The sequence below is a fragment of the Carassius auratus genome, chromosome 47 (assembly GCF_003368295.1).
Source record: "Carassius auratus strain Wakin chromosome 47, ASM336829v1, whole genome shotgun sequence".
NCBI lineage: Eukaryota > Metazoa > Chordata > Actinopteri > Cypriniformes > Cyprinidae > Carassius > Carassius auratus.
Genome location: NC_039289.1, coordinates 10,010,766 through 10,027,538, shown reverse-complemented (window position 1 = coordinate 10,027,538; position 16,773 = coordinate 10,010,766). Strand labels below are relative to the sequence as shown.

Below are 16,773 nucleotides of genomic sequence, written 5' to 3'. Positions count from 1 at the left end.
ACACATTGCTTTGACACACCACAGCACACACAATATCTCAGAAACCTGTGGTTCTCAAGAAAGTTGTAGAAGGTATAGTGAAATGTTTCTGACAGCCTAGACTAACATAAATATGATGACTGTAATTCACCAAATTTATTCTACAGTATACAACCGTTAGGTCCAGTCCTCCGTCGAACACTTTCCACTGTTTGTATAACTACACTTGTCCATGTTTGCATGTCCAGGCAGGTTGTAAATGGTCAAGATATTTAGCAGTTTTCACCTTTAGGTGGCGATTAATGTGATATTAAATAGTTTGTGAAAGATTCGAACTACACAAACACTGATTCTTTCCAAAATAAATCATCACTGCTGACTTGGAGATGTGATCGTTTACTCTGTTTGAAAGTATTTTCGCCAGCGGGCCAAAAATTGACAAAATATCTGGTGATGTTTTGTCTAAAACATCAATTTTAACTTCTTATTTATTGAACTGCTCTATAAAAAGTGGTATTAATAACACGTATGTGATTCATCCGTAGGCACGAAGCATGATCCAAACAACAAAATGGTTTTTTCAAGAGCTGTTTACTGAAAGGTTCTTTAGGGAACCAAAAAGAGTTTCTCTATGGCATCTGAGCCTTTATTTTTAAGAGTGTATCATAAAAATCAAGGCACACTAGTGCTGCAATCTTATAGGAGTCATGAAGCCAAAACTCAAACCTATTAATCTTGAATATAAATTAATGGACATGAAGAAGCCGATGAATACATTCTAGACAAAAATGCTCAGACCAGCTAAGAAATTATTCTTTGAGTAATGAACAAACAGAGGAATGTTCCATACCAGTGAAAAACCAGAGCAGCTATAACACAGTTGACAAATCATCCCATTAAAATCACATCAATAAAGCTTTTGCCCCAGCCCGCGAATGAATCAAAGGTCTCACCTTTCTCTCCCTTTCCCATCTTTCTCCATCTCGTTCTTCAGAGCGGCCTGTTTTCAATAGGCCCACAGCAGCAGTGTGACCCTTCACTCCATCCCAGGGTTAAGGAAACAGTTTTCCCCCAGTCATGATGGATCTTGGTGGATTCCAGATCTGTTTACTGTTATGGACGGCCCATTATGGATGTCGCTGTCAGATGAGAGGGATCTTTGATAGTAGTGCTGTGAACTTTTTGTCCTGCTTTGAGACATTTGTCTTTCAGGACTCTCCATGTTAATGTAGCCTCCAATCACTTTTGACAGCTTGGCCCAAACCAGAAAATGGTAATTGCTCTTTTGTATCCAAGCTAGTTGATTTGTATGTTGTTTTGCTGCCATAGCAGCCTGGCAGATGAAAAAATGGGCAAAAATAAATGCGATAAAAATATACTGATGGAGCATTTGAGCCATAACTAGAGACCAACATATCATAGGCCTTTTTATATATAGCCTATATTACATTATAAGCATACAACTAACAAAATTAATGTATAAAACAAGAACATTTACAATATCTAAGATGTATTTTCTGAAATTGTGTTAATATGTGATGCAATTTTGTTTTATACATTGTTTAAAATTGTGTATTTATTTAATTTATTTGTTTATTCGAAAACAAGACAGAATACTGATTACGAAATGTTTTTGCTGTGTAATCAGTCGCTCTGTTGCAGTCTGTTAAGTATATTTGCAAATAGACAAAGTGCTTTGACACTGATTTTCCAGTTTCTGTGTGGTTTGGAGCCGGTTCAAACATTTCATAGGATCTTAATTTACTTTCTTGATAACAATTTGCAGAACCCCGAGAACCTTCCTAAATGAAGATCTACAGGCGTCTCAGATGAAACAGCACACTGATGATAAGTCTTCATTTATTTGCTTGATGAATGCACAGTTGGAGGAAATGGACTTGTGTTTGAGGTTTAGGAAATGTGCGCGTGCGTTTCCCTCAGCGTCGCGCTGTCACGGAGCGTGTTCTCCCACACCGGGGAAGGACGTGACAAATTACCGTGTGATTTGAGGCCGACGCACTGCGGTACCTGTCCGCCCAAAGAGCGAGCCCTGTGTGGTTCTCATTAGTGCTAGATTAAGCTGTTCAAATCTGTACAGTAAAACATGACCGAGTCTCAGAGCTCTCCAGAGATGGGCTAACACAGGCCTCCGCTGTCCCGCGGTGTTAGATTTATTTCTTCTTGATTTAAACTCAGTTTGATGGCCTTGCATGAATTTACCAAGTCTTTGAAACAAAGCCTATAAACTTTAGTTTATCGCAGCACGTATGCAACATAGGTAGACCATCAGTGCATTTCATTAATGAACATCTGGATGTAAATAATATGAGGTCTAGGGCTTGATTTTGGTATGTGGCTCTATTTATATCCTGTGGAGCCCCACACGTGACATGCAGTCAAGAATATATGGCCACAGTTCATTCACTATTTGTACTAGCTATAGCCACGATTTAACCACGATTTAGTAAAACTAAACTACTTGATACCAAATGTCCATGTACATCCATCTGCTGTAATTACAACAGTGATATATTGACAGTAATTTCCTCACTTAAATGTAGGGGGCTCAGAAGTCTCAAAAATATACTCAAACTAAACCTTATCGGATTTTGGTATGGTTCTATCCTATGGCTCTCCTAAAACGCAGACATAAATATATTAATTGTGGCCGTGATTAAAGAATTAATTCCCACAGCTTATTCATTTATTCCATTTTACTTATGCTAGCTGTGGCCTCTGTTGATTTATTTAAAATGAGGTAACAAATCAGTAAAACGTGGCTATGATTTAGTCTACTACAACGAGGGAACGATTTCTTAATTCATGGCTATGATTTAACTAAAAAGTTGTTTGAAGGGATTCTTAACTTGTGGAAACGTTACTATAGAGCCTCGCACATGATATGCAGAAAATAAAATCTATAATAGGATTTGTTTCCCACAATTAATGGTACTTTTATGTGACAACAGTTGTACGATAAAACGGAAATGTGTTTTTGAAAAGTTTCGCGTATAGATGGATCACATGCATCCATGAAAACAACTGAAAATGCTGCATAATGCAAGCCAGGTCAGGAGTTGGCGATGTCACTTTGTAATTCGTAGTTTACATGGAAACGATAACGGTATTATTATTTTTTTTTTTTAAAGTGCACTTTGAAACCCATTTTCAAAAGTATTGTTTTCTGGACCCCAAAATGCTACTGTGAACAGCTACAACTCATAAAAAGGTTTAGTTTTTTTTGGTTAAACACCCCCTAATTTAGTCAGTCCGTAATTTTAGTTAAATTGTTAGAAATCATTCTCTTGTTTAAATGATAGACACTTTTTACTAATCCGACTTACAGTAGTAGCTACAACATGGCCATGATTTTGTAAAATGAGGGAATTAACTAATAAGTTGTGTGAACGAATTCGTAATTTAGGCCATGACTGAACTAAAAAGCTAATTTATAAAATGAGGGAAGGAATTCTTAATTCATGGCCACGATAAAGACATTTTTGTCCGCAGGTTATGTGCACGGCTCTATATGAAATTCTGCTAAAAGGGTGAATTGCTTCAATAAAAGTCACAAAATACACAAACCCACATTCAGTTTCTTTAATAACATATGAAAACTAAACCTGCTTGGATGCTGCAGTTTGAGTAGCCTAATGTTTGGTGTCGCTAGTGCCGCTGATTTACGTATGTGTGTTATACAATCCATACTTATAAAAGCGTCATATAAAAAAGCAATTTGCGTCTATATGTTTTTGGTATTAGAAGTGACACTTTCATGTATTTGGAGACTGTCCCTGGTGAGGTGGACTCATATTGAACTTTCATTGCTGATATCAGACACACAGGTATTAAAAATGAGTCCAGGGGTCCCACCAACCCTCGAGGTCAAACATCTCACAGTGTTTGCTTTAAACAGTGATTTTTACAATAAATACCAGCTGTATTGATTTCACTGCTCTATTATTTAAAGAACCGACCGACAATCTCTGATTGACACAAACCAACAGTGTAGTTAAACTGAACCACCTTTATGGAGGTGCGGTTGTAGATTACATGTCTCAGAGACTATGTATTTCTTTAATTTATTGAAAAAAAAAGGGTTTTTTATAAATGCACAAATTACAGTTCTCAATAAGTAAAATCTTCCTTGATGACCTCAACTATTAATGCTTTTAACATGGTATAGTCCTGCATATTTAGTTTCCAGAAGTCCTTGTTTTAGGGTGTAGACGTCTGGCTCTGTGGACCCTAAGGCAACATTCACACTGGGACCTTTTAATGGGACATTTTTACAATAGTAAAACTGTCACATATAGTAACTGTAGAAAACAAAAGTAACATACATCTTTCAAGTGCTTATTAGAAAGGCCTGATGGAAAGCATATGTAGGGCTGTTTGTTGATGGTTTTCAGAGTTTACAGTGGCAATAATGTATGTATATATACACATATGTTGTACATGTATTTTTAGATATAAATGTAAAATGAAACAAAAATGCATGGGTATTCATGTCTTACTTAATTGAAGCACCTTTACAGCCTCAAGTCTTTTTGGAAATGATGCAGCAAGCTTTGCACATCTGCATTTGGCTGTTATCTGTCATTCTTTCGCCTCACCTCTTAAAGCTTGGATTGGGGCCGATAGACATTTTCAGGTTTCTCCAGAAATGTTCAATCCCAGGCTCTGGCTGGTCACTCAAGGACATTCACTGAGTTGTTCATAAGCCAATCTTGTATTGTCTTAGCTGTGTGCTTAGGGTCATTGTCCTGCTGGAAGGTAACCCTCCTGCCCAGTCTGAGGTTCGGACTGCTTTGGGCTAGATTTTAATTAAGGCTAGCTGTATATTTTGCGGCATTGAGTTTTACTTCTTTGGCCATGCATGTTTTACCCTTTAGTGAATTGTTGCTGTTATCTTTGATTTGTGCTTTGTATTATCTCTGAGCTCTAGGGCATGAATACTTATGAAATGTAATCATTTCAGTTTTTAATTTGTAAAAAATGTGCAGAATTGTTACTTTTTTATGTCTTTATGCTGTGTGGAGTGTACACTGATGCAAAAAAAGTGAAGCAGTTCAACATAAGGCAGCAACATAATAGTGAACATTGACTTTAAAAAAATTATATATATATATATATATATATATATATATATATATATATATATATATATATATATATATATATATATATATATATATATATATATATATATACAGTATTGTTCAAAATAATAGCAGTACAATGTGACTAACCAGAATAATCAAGGTTTTTCGTATATTTTTTTATTGCTACGTGGCAAACAAGTTACCAGTAGGTTCAGTAGATTCTCAGAAAACAAATGAGACCCAGCATTCATGATATGCACGCTCTTAAGGCTGTGCAATTGGGCAATTAGTTGAATTAGTTGAAAGGGGTGTGTTCAAAAAAATAGCAGTGTGGCATTCAATCACTGAGGTCATCAATTTTGTGAAGAAACAGGTGTGAATCAGGTGGCCCCTATTTAAGGATGAAGCCAACACTTGTTGAACATGCATTTGAAAGCTGAGGAAAATGGGTCGTTCAAGACATTGTTCAGAAGAACAGCGTACTTTGATTAAAAAGTTGATTAGAGAGGGGAAAACCTATAAAGAGGTGCAAAAAATGATAGGCTGTTCAGCTAAAATGATCTCCAATGCCTTAAAATGGAGAGCGAAAACAGAGAGACGTGGAAGAAAACGGAAGACAACCATCAAAATGGATAGAAGAATAACCAGAATGGCAAAGGCTCAGCCAATGATCACCTCCAGGATGATCAAAGACAGTCTGGAGTTACCTGTAAGTACTGTGACAGTTAGAAGACGTCTGTGTGAAGCTAATCTATTTTCAAGAATCCCCCGCAAAGTCCCTCTGTTAAAAAAAAGGCATATGCAGAAGAGGTTACAATTTGCCAAAGAACACATCAACTGGCCTAAAGAGAAATGGAGGAACATTTTGTGGACTGATGAGAGTAAAATTGTTCTTTTTGGGTCCAAGGGCCACAGGCAGTTTGTGAGACGACCCCCAAACTCTGAATTCAAGCCACAGTACACAGTGAAGACAGTGAAGCATGGAGGTGCAAGCATCATGATATGGGCATGTTTCTCCTACTATGGTGTTGGGCCTATTTATCGCATACCAGGGATCATGGATCAGTTTGCATATGTTAAAATACTTGAAGAGGTCATGTTGCCCTATGCTGAAGAGGACATGCCCTTGAAATGGTTATTTCAACAAGACAATGACCCAAAACACACTAGTAAACGGGCAAAGTCTTGGTTCCAAACCAACAAAATTAATGTTATGGAGTGGCCAGCCCAATCTCCAGACCTTAATCCAATTGAGAACTTGTGGGGTGATATCAAAAATGCTGTTTCTGAAGCAAAACCAAGAAATGTGAATGAATTGTGGAATGTTGTTAAAGAATCATGGAGTGGAATAACAGCTGAGAGGTGCCACAAGTTGGTTGACTCCATGCCACACAGATGTCAAGCAGTTTTAAAAAACTGTGGTCATACAACTAAATATTAGTTTAGTGATTCACAGGATTGCTAAATCCCAGAAAAAAAAAATGTTTGTACAAAATAGTTTTGAGTTTGTACAGTCAAAGGTAGACACTGCTATTTTTTTGAACACACCCCTTTCAACTAATTGCCCAATTGCACAGCCTTAAGAGCGTGCATATCATGAATGCTGGGTCTTGTTTGTTTTCTGACAATCTACTGAACCTACTGGTAACTTGTTTGCCACGTAGCAATAAAAAATATACTAAAAACCTTGATTATTCTGGTTAGTCACATTGTACTGCTATTATTTTGAACAATACTGTATATATATATATAATTTTAATGAATGATTGTGCAACTGTGTTATACTCTCTCGAAAATATTATACTGTTGTGTCTTTATTCATATTGATCAATACAAAATACAAAAATAAATCATTACATTACAAACTCCTTATATTTTTAAAGTGGCTCAAAAACGTTACAGCAATTGGCATTTGAGTCAAAACACTATCAGAACGGAAACAACGCGTGTTAGATAAACATGTTAATGTCACGAAAACCAAAATCACAGTCACATCTCTTAAATCTGTGGCAAAAATAAGAAAAAGATACATATGGAATACATAAAGTAATATTAATTTAGCCTACAAATAGCTTGCATTTTTCAGTTTTGGTCCCTGTTCAACCCATTTACTGACAGCCATTTAGTGCTGGAGAATATTTACATGTTGGTTGTTTTTGCTGGATCCAAATCACAACCAGTAAGACACATGATCTGTATGCAAATTATGTTAATTTAGGCCTGAGTCATGGTATGTTGCTCTATACACATGAGCAGAAGTTTTAAGCTGCTGTGGCATGATTGCATTAATGATACCTGCTTTATACATACATCATATCTTCTTTAAACGGCATATTTCTTGAATTTCAGTGATTGGCATTTGCTACACACAGGTAGCAGAGAGGAAGTAGAAGACAGGAAACTGGGATTCTGCTTCCTGTAGTAGCAGCCCTGTGTCAAACCTGTCTCTATACCAAAACCTTGCTTTCTGCTGCCTACATAGTGCGCTGCTAAGTGCACTACTTTCCACTGTCTTCTAAGTCAGCACCATAGTTGTTATTAAACTTCGTAATTCAATGATTTGAAATCCTCCACCAAAAATGGATTCCAAACAGCTTGACGTTAGCATGTTGCTAAGCTAATATAGACCTAAGGGTTGTGGGGTATTGAATTTTTGGCAGGAATGAAGTCGAGGCTGTGAGGGATAGAAGTAAAGCACATTCAATGGATTGTACTGTTATTTACCAACACAATGAATGTTCAGCTCACAAAATGTTTTTACGAAAAAAAAAAGTTTAGTAGACAAGAACTGTTTTAAAATTTGTGAGTTTGCGAAAATTACATGATCTAGGACCTTTATACAGTGTTTGACATTGTAACGACTGTAAGTCTATCCCTCACAACCTTTGCGTTGATTTCCATATAGGATCTAATCTGACTAAGGTCTATTGTGTAATAATTATTTGCGACTTTTAGCATAAAAACACATACAAATACTGCGAAAATAATCAATGTTTAACTATCTATTTAGCATTTAATGAAATTTAAGTAGATTTATGATTCACATTTCACATCCGCCATCTTTTTACGAAGCTTTTCGCAATGCATTCTGGGATTGCTTTATATCTTAAATATAACTGATGCTTCCTTACATTTTAAAAGGCAGTTTAATTAGCTGTTTTTCGCACTGTAAATTTTTCTCGAAAGGTTATTGGAGTAGGTTTTACAGGAAAATACTATTTCAGGTTTTCTGCTTCAAAACTTCATGTTCAACTGCCATTTCTTTGTAATTTAATGTAATATTTACTAGAAATTTCTGACTGAAAATTGTTTCTACACCAGTTTTTTTGTTCTGTAGGAGGCTCTCTAGGTTTTGGAACAGGGCTAGTGTTAGCATGTTAGCATCATTCATGTGTGCTGGTGAGCTTTTAAACACTAATACTAAGTTATGAGCAGCAAAATAACAAAACGTGAAAGCTTAAACAGGGCAGATTTAAATTTCTGCTTCATTTTCACTTGCTTATGTCCCTTCTTAATCCCAAACTATCCTAAAGGTTAGACATCCCTTACAGCCATGACACTAACTCTCATTTTTACTGCCCTTTAAAGTTGTGGAAAGCCTGTAGATATCTCTCTTGCCTTCCCATTCAAACGGTCGCGGTCACATTCAGTCGCTTCATTCACGCACACGTGCACCAGTCAGTGGTCACAGCCAGCAGTAGCAGTGCGTCAGGAGGAAGATGTTGGCTTGTGTTTTGGTGAGCTAAAGTCTGTCTGTCGATGCTTGAGAGGCAGGTTTAGGTGAAGTGCTGTTTGTGCAAGCAGTCCAGAAAGAGGAGGAGTGATCAAAGAGAGCGAGAGAAGAGGACGTGTGTCTCTTTGGAGGTCAGAGATGCACCACGGTCCTCCTGCACTTCCTCAGCTGTTTACTCTGAGCGCTTCTTCTTTATTCTGGAAGAGAAAGAACAATCATTTGTTAGACATGAAAACTTTTTTTTTTTATTTAATTTCACATCTGACACTAACCTTTAAGACCAATTTTGCAGATCTCAAAGCTGATTTTTTTTTTTTTCAAATTTTTTACTTTTAGTTTTATTGTAAAAACTCACATCAGTAGCAATAAATCACAAAATATCTATTTATCTTTTACATATTTACCTTTGGATATGTTTAGAGAGTCTTAAGTATTATTTATATAGTATTTATTAGATTTAATCAGAATTAATTTTTACATTTTCATGTTTATTTTAGCTTATTTGATGCTTTTGTAATTTTATTAGTTTAGTTTTTACAAATATCTGTTTAGTTTTCAAAATGTAAATTACATTTAAGTAATTTTAATACTTTGATATAAACGTTATTATTATTATTATTATTATTATTATTATTATTATTATTATTATTATTTCAGCTAGTTGCCAGGGCAAAAATATTTTTTTTTATGTTGTCTAATATTTTTATTTTTTTTATTTTAAGTTGCATAATAAAATGTTTTTTTCATAGTTTTTCTTTTAGTTTACAGTAACAGCAGCTGACTGTTGACAATAGTCAGTAGTGTTTTTGTGTTTGGCTCAGTGGCACAATAGGAGCTTGATTATAGTGGTGTAAAATCTTTCTGCTCTGCCCGTTACCTCATCATTAATCTACAATTAGTGTAATTAAAGAACAGGGGTTAAATGCCTAGGGCTCTGTGTTAGGCCTAATTACCTTCTTAGGAAAATGGGTAATTTCTATAACCTTAAATTAGCTAATAACACTCCACATATGCCATTTAAATGTTAAGTACAACAACTTGTGAATTTCAGCTAAGATTTGTTTAAAAAAAACTTGCATTTATTTGGATGAGAAGTACTTTGTGGAAAATTACTTTCCATAATTCCTGTTTAATTTAATGTTCCTTGCTATTTGTAATCATTTGCGATCAATAGCAATTTCTGAGTGAAAATCAATTAATCGCCATTTTATTCTGTTCATTACATTTATTTACATTTTAATATATATATATATATATATTAAGTCTATAAGGAACAGGTTTGTATTTCACCCCATGATTCCTCAGAGAACTCATGCTTTCTAGTGCATGAGTTTCTTCTTACTTGCTAATGGCATTCTTTAGATACTGCTGCAGCCATTTGGTTTTGGGGTTGATGCAGACCTCTCTGTTGTTCTTCAGCTTGGCACTGGTAATGAGAGAGAGAAAAGAAGGGACTGAATTAGAGGAGGTTTGTGAGGACAGTGTTGTGCTGTCTGGAATTTCAGAAGATTCTGACCGTGATTCCCAGCACTGTACTGTACATGTGCATGTAGTTAAAAAGTTAAATATATTATTAAAGTGTCTGAAGTAACATACTATTTTATTTCTTCTGAAATGAAATGATTACTGCATCAATACACTGACACAGTAACACAAAAAGTATCCAAATATTATGATTAATAATCAGATGAAATTAATAAAAAAAAAAATACTGTGATGACATGTTGCCACAGTTATTACCACTGTAAATATAGTAAAGGTTTTTATATTCTAATAAAAAAAGTACACTTATAACACTATACTTGCTATACTACTATATATATATATATATATATATATATATATATATATATATATATATATATATATAAATATTTTAGTTTGAGTGATGACAAATTTGCCATCTTTGTCTTTTATGACCAAAGTAATCAATCTCTCAATATTTTTTCCCATCTTTTGGATAGTTGGGAAAACTCAGTTTTGTATTTTTTTTTTTTATCTTACTGTTGGAGCAAATGGGAACACAAACGCTATATTTGTTGTAGTTTCCATTCAACACTATTCAAATTCGCCAATTATGAGTACTTCTGATACAGAAATTAAAATTAAAGATAGTATTTCTACAAAAAAAAAAAAAAAAAAAAAAAAAAAAGTTAAACTATGCTAACCACAAATTAACCATGGGTATTGTTACATTAAACATAGTTTAACCATTTGTAGACAATACACCAAAATGACTAAACATATATGTATATGGTTCCTACGCTTTTGCTATATTAAAACCATGGTTAATTTTCATAAGAGAAAGTGTCCATTAGTGATCCATTGATTTGAGAGTTAATATCAAGGCAAGGGTCTGAAATCCCCTCAAACAGAAATCTGACCTCCACATTAGCTTTGGCACATTCAGGAAAATCCCCTCGAATGCTTCGTTCACCCACACATGGAGAAAACCCACACACATGACACCCAGACCTCGCACCTCTGCGCCAAAAGGTTGTGTTTGAGATTTAGCGGCTCACGTTGTCATTCAAATGGCTATTCGTGTTGCTTACACCTCACACACACACACACACACACACACACACAGACAAATGGAGCCTGTCGGCGCAGATAAAAGATCCGCTTAACCCCAAATCTACACACCAATCTTCACAATCAACTTCCCCATCAGTAAGCTAAATAAAAGTGTAATGCTATCCCTGTTTGTTCTCCGGCGGGATGTCATCCATCGACTCTATCTGTGTTTGTTTGTTTGTTTGTGATTTGGGCTCTGGGTTAATCTAGCTAGTCTAAACGATGTTTTGAGCGAGCCTGTCGGTGGTCTGGGACCGAGCCAGCAGGTAGTAATTACCTCACAGCTAGCTAATGCTAACAACAAAATGAGTGATGTGCGAGTCCCGGGGGGAGAGGGATGGTGGCTGTCTTTCATCTGGGCCAACGAATCCAAAAGGATTTCTAAACAAGATGTGTGGAAGACAGCAGATTAAAGGTGATTTCCTCCGGTCAAAGTTTGTTCCCCAAATGACCCTCGGCTACACGCTAACCTCTGTAACCACTATATCCTTGATCCCCCATGTAGCGCTTGGCTTTTTTCTGATCGACGGGGTACAAATGGTTCGGTTTAATTCATTCCAGACCGCTGAAGAAATTTTAAATGCGTGTGAAAATGAAAACGACAAGGTTGCCCGCAACCGAAATCATTTTGACCCTTGACAATTATTGTGCCGTGAAAACCTGGACAAAAATCGCTCTCCCATATTTTCTCATTTGGTTGTTTTTTGTGATACTCTGTGAACAAACATCGCTACATTCCCACACAGGATTTGACTCCTTAAACTGGAAACTTTATGAGCTATTTCTGGCTCTGTTTTGCAAAATGACGTTCATTGGTGTATTTTAATGTAGCCATGTAAAGCAGACAGAATACAGTTGATCTTTGGGAGATAGATGGATGTGGAAAGTGCACTCACATGACTTGGAAAGGACAGCTGGGTGTGTGGAGGAACTTAATCTCACGGATGCTCCTCTGCGGGACGGTGTTGTGAGTGGACCGACACCAACACCTCTCCACCAGACTGATGGGTTTAGCTGGGATGAGATCAGAACAAAAGAGTCAGTACTCAAGAAAAATGCATCTGAAGTTTTTAGAGAATTCATTATATAGTAAGTGTTCATTTAATATAGTTATTTCCCATAAATGCTGTTCTTTTGAATGTTCTATTCATCAAGTAATCCTAAAAATTCAAGGGTTTCTATGAAATTATTAACTATTTTCAACATTGGTAATAATAAGAAATGTTTCTTGAGCAGTATATCAGAATGATTTCTGAAGGATCATGAGACACTGAAGACTGGAGGAATGATGCTGAAAATTCAGCTTTACGTCACAGAAATAAATTACAGTTTAAAATATATTACAATTGAAGACAGCTATTTTAATTTGCAATATTAGTTCTCTATATTCCTGTTTTTACTGTCTGGTCAAATAAATGCAGCCTTGATGAGCATACGAGAAGATAAGGTTTCATCATTCATTCATAAATGTGTTAAAACAGAGCAAAACTTCTGTTAAAATGATGTGTATTGATGTAAAACAATTCAATAGTTACCCAGTAGTTTTTTGATATTGTCACTGATTATTACAGTATTTGTAAGTTCATGTAATAACAAGATGACTGCAACATTTTTCACTGTAAAAAGTTATAAAACAGAGCTGGTTTCTATCCGATCTGAACCTTAAATTCTACCGACAGAGCATTTGTATTGTGAACTTTTCTAAAATCACATTTTAGAAACTTAATTTCCGACTAAAGCGATCCATAATTCATGCTAATGCAATATAATCACCCAGTGCAACATAAATGACTGAACTTTTCTTTTTTTGTGAAAGCATCTGAAAGTGTCATGCTTCGATCACCTGCGTCCATTAACAAGCCCTGATCATTAAAAAGAGATTAGTCTGCCATTCTAGCAGCTCTCGTCCATTCACACGGAGCCTGGTCTGCCTTTTCACTCGCCACGTTTTTCATAAAGAGGGTCCTCAACATTAAATACGGCCGAATCCCTCTCAAGGCACCTCTCAAGTTCGGTCCTGAATATGTGCATTAAATGAATCTGTTGAAGAACATTCTCTGAATGGTTTCACATCTCCCTGGTTTCCTTTGCGCTGTGCTGAAACGGACGTGGTTATGAGGGAAGTCAAACTCTGAGATTCCCACAGATATTCTGACACTCTCTGTTCCCTTTGTCATGTTAAACACCGGCACATTAAGCCTTGACTAAACACCATGCCAAGTGAACAGCACAGGCTTACTATTCCCTAATTAGACACTAATTAAAGAGCTTACGGATAGGTGAACAGTGCTATGTTTTTTTTTCTTTCACAGCTGAAACGACAAAGCCAGAGCTGCCAAGTTCAGCTGGTCAAACATCTCTGAAAGCTTAAAGACCCACTAACATGTGAAGACATGAAGATCTAAGTATTTAACATCAAGACACATATGGAAATGTATGCACAAGCTGCAAGGTGATCTTAATGATCATTAGCTGAAAATATACACTATTCTGGATTTTTTTAAATTGTATTTACTCTATTAATAAGAAACAGTTCTGCAATTTAAAACCCAAATAGTTAATCAGTTAAATCAGCAAAATTTCAATTTGTTACTAACCTTTTTTTGTTATAATCTTATTGAAATGTACAAGCAATTTCTGAGTGAAAATTGAATTGAAATTGAATTTTTTTGTTTGTTTTGTTTTTATTTTAGTTTTGTCTTGTTTTAGAAGTTGTCTGTTATGTCTAGTAAATTATATATGCCAAAATAGTTATATATATTATGCTTAATAACACATTTATAATGAACAAAAAAATAAAAAATAAAATAATAATAGCAGTGTTAGGTTAGATTTTAGCATAGTTTTTATTAATATGTAAAATTAAGTTTTAATAATTTTGTTGTATTTTTGTCAATTTTATTTTTTACTTTATTAATGTATTTATTTATTTAAAAATTATCTATTTAGTCTGTTTTTTTTTTCAGTTTTAATTTTAATTATTTTAAGTGCATCAGCTTGAACTAAATGGCAACTAGCTGAAAAGGTTAAGTGTTCCAATGTTCAAAGATACACCAATCTTGAATGATACACCATTTTGGAAATGTTATTTAGTTAATTAAATAGTAACTCAACTCTTCAAAGCATCATCTGAAAACTGAAACATTGTAAATCTGTAAATATCAGCAGTATAACCCTCTTACCGTCAGTCTCTGGGCTCCATATGGCGAGCGTCAGCAGGGCCACCAGCACTAGGACTTTGCTGTCCATGCTAAGTGTGTGTGTGTGGGTTTTGTCCGTCACAGCTAGCTTCCAGAGCTCAGTGTGCCGTCTCAGCACTCTGTGAAGTGTTAAGACTGAGGACCATAGGGAAACACTCCCCCCTTTCTCAGGAGGAGGAGGAGTAGGAGGGAGTGGGGCTGGACCCTCTCCTCCGAAAGCCTGCGTCTTCAGCGAAGTTCCTCAAATGTTCTGGCAAAGGTTCAGCATCGACGATCTGACTCAGACTCTCTCTCTCTCGCTCTTGTTTCTGTCTTCCTCTGCATCTCTTTCTCAGAGGAGAGGAGAAAGTGGAGCTCCTGCTGTCATCACAGTATCATTGTTTCTCAGTGGTTCGATTTGTTATTGTTTGTTTCATGTCATGTTTTCCTGGAGCTCGACTTTCGCTTAACTGGCGCTGCTGATGCGAAGGCGAAAAACGGCGCAGACCAATTCAGATGCATGTTGAGCGTAAGTGTCCATTAAACAGTGGCTGTTGAAGTACCTTTCAAAGAGAGTCGGTGGAGACACTGTGTTACACTTTTAATAGGCTGAGCATTCAGAGCCTCACGCTGAGAGACTCGGCATCACCAAACCCCCTTAACAGCCCGTAAACTTTAAAGGGTGTTGATAGTTATCAAGCAGCCAGCCGAGGTGCAAACAACATGCATGTGATGGGAAACAAAATAGTTTACAAACTTAACATTAATTCTGCTTTACTTTTTGATGTAACAGAGAGTCTGTTTTGTTTCAGTGGCACTTCAAATGGGTCACAATTCATAATATTTAGTCAGAGGAGTGACGTTTGGCACGTATAACACACAACATCTCGGGTGGAAAAACAATCATCCACTTTAAACAACAGAAGTGTTTTCTTTGTTGTTTTAATGGCTACTAAGAGTACTTTACTGATCCCTTTTGATCTGAGATCAAACATTTAAAATGTAAGCTTTTAGACTTGTTGGTTTTTTTTTCTGTCTTTGAAGCGTCCGGTGATATTTGTAAACCTTGTGTTAATGTACACATTGTTGATCTCAACCCTTGGCCTTTTCAAAGTGCAAGTGAGCAGGAGGATGTCGAAAAGATGACTAAACATCACTACTGACCTAAGCGACAACTCTGCAACTTGTATCACTTTAGAGGGCAGAGGGCACGTTTCACATCCTCAGGTTTCGTGTTTCAGAGAAACGTTTTCCTTCACTTTGTTCTCACCGAGAGCTGACGGACAACTAAAGATGAATGTGTCACGCACGACAGGGAATAAATCACTTTATATTTCTTGTTTATTTACATCTCACTGAATCTATTAAGCAGAGAATTAGTCTGTGCCACTTTTCACCTGTGCCTTCAAGGCGAGAGAAAATGGGTTTTATCAACAGGAATGCATGAACCATTTCCATAAATGAGAATCAACAGTTTAGTAATGCGCAATGCCATTCCAGTTTTATTTAGAAAAATACTGTTTATTTTTATTTTAGCAATCCTTTTTTACATTTTGTACATTTTGCAATCGTATTTGCTAAAGTAATATTATTTGTAATAGTGTTAAAGCAGGGGTCTCCAACTCAATTCCTGGAGGGCCGGAGCCCTGCAGAGTTTAGCTCCAAGCCTAATTAAACACATCTGATCCAGCTAATCAAGGCCTTCAGGCTTATTTGATAACCACATGGTATGTGTGTGTGTTGGAGCAGAGCTGGGACAAAACTCTGCGGGGCTCTGGCCCTCCAGGAATTGAGTTTGACACCCCTGACCTAAAGCTACCATTTTAGGAAAAATGTTTCATTAATAGTTCATAGCTAATCTTTAGCCAAATAAATAATATAGTTGTATTAACTTGAAGTTACAAATTATACAAAACACATATAATAAAATGACAAAAAATGTGTAGTTGTAAAAGTTGTACCATATAAAAATGTAATCTAAATAATATAAAAAATGTAATGTATTTTAAGGAATAAATATTTAAAAAATACATATACAAATTTGTAATTATTATATTATATTATATGATATTATATTTTATTAACAAATAGTAGTATGATATTTCCATGGTTAATAATGTTTTTTTTAATTGGAAGTTAAAATATTTCTAATAAATTATATAATATTAAATGATAAAATGTTTAAAATAAATAAATTAAT

At 35.7% G+C, this 16,773-nt stretch overlaps 1 protein-coding gene across 1 annotated transcript; it reads right to left on the bottom strand.

The window, feature by feature from the left end:
* Positions 1-6,866: 6,866 nt before the first annotated feature.
* Positions 6,867-14,844, bottom strand: LOC113065054 (stromal cell-derived factor 1-like). Its single transcript, XM_026236173.1, has 4 exons — positions 14,577-14,844; positions 12,291-12,408; positions 10,160-10,243; positions 6,867-9,014 (listed from the first exon to the last, which is right to left on the bottom strand). The coding sequence occupies exons 1-4, from the start codon at positions 14,641-14,643 to the stop codon at positions 8,990-8,992; spliced, it is 294 nt and encodes a 97-aa protein (XP_026091958.1). The 5' UTR covers positions 14,644-14,844; the 3' UTR covers positions 6,867-8,989.
* Positions 14,845-16,773: the final 1,929 nt, after the last annotated feature.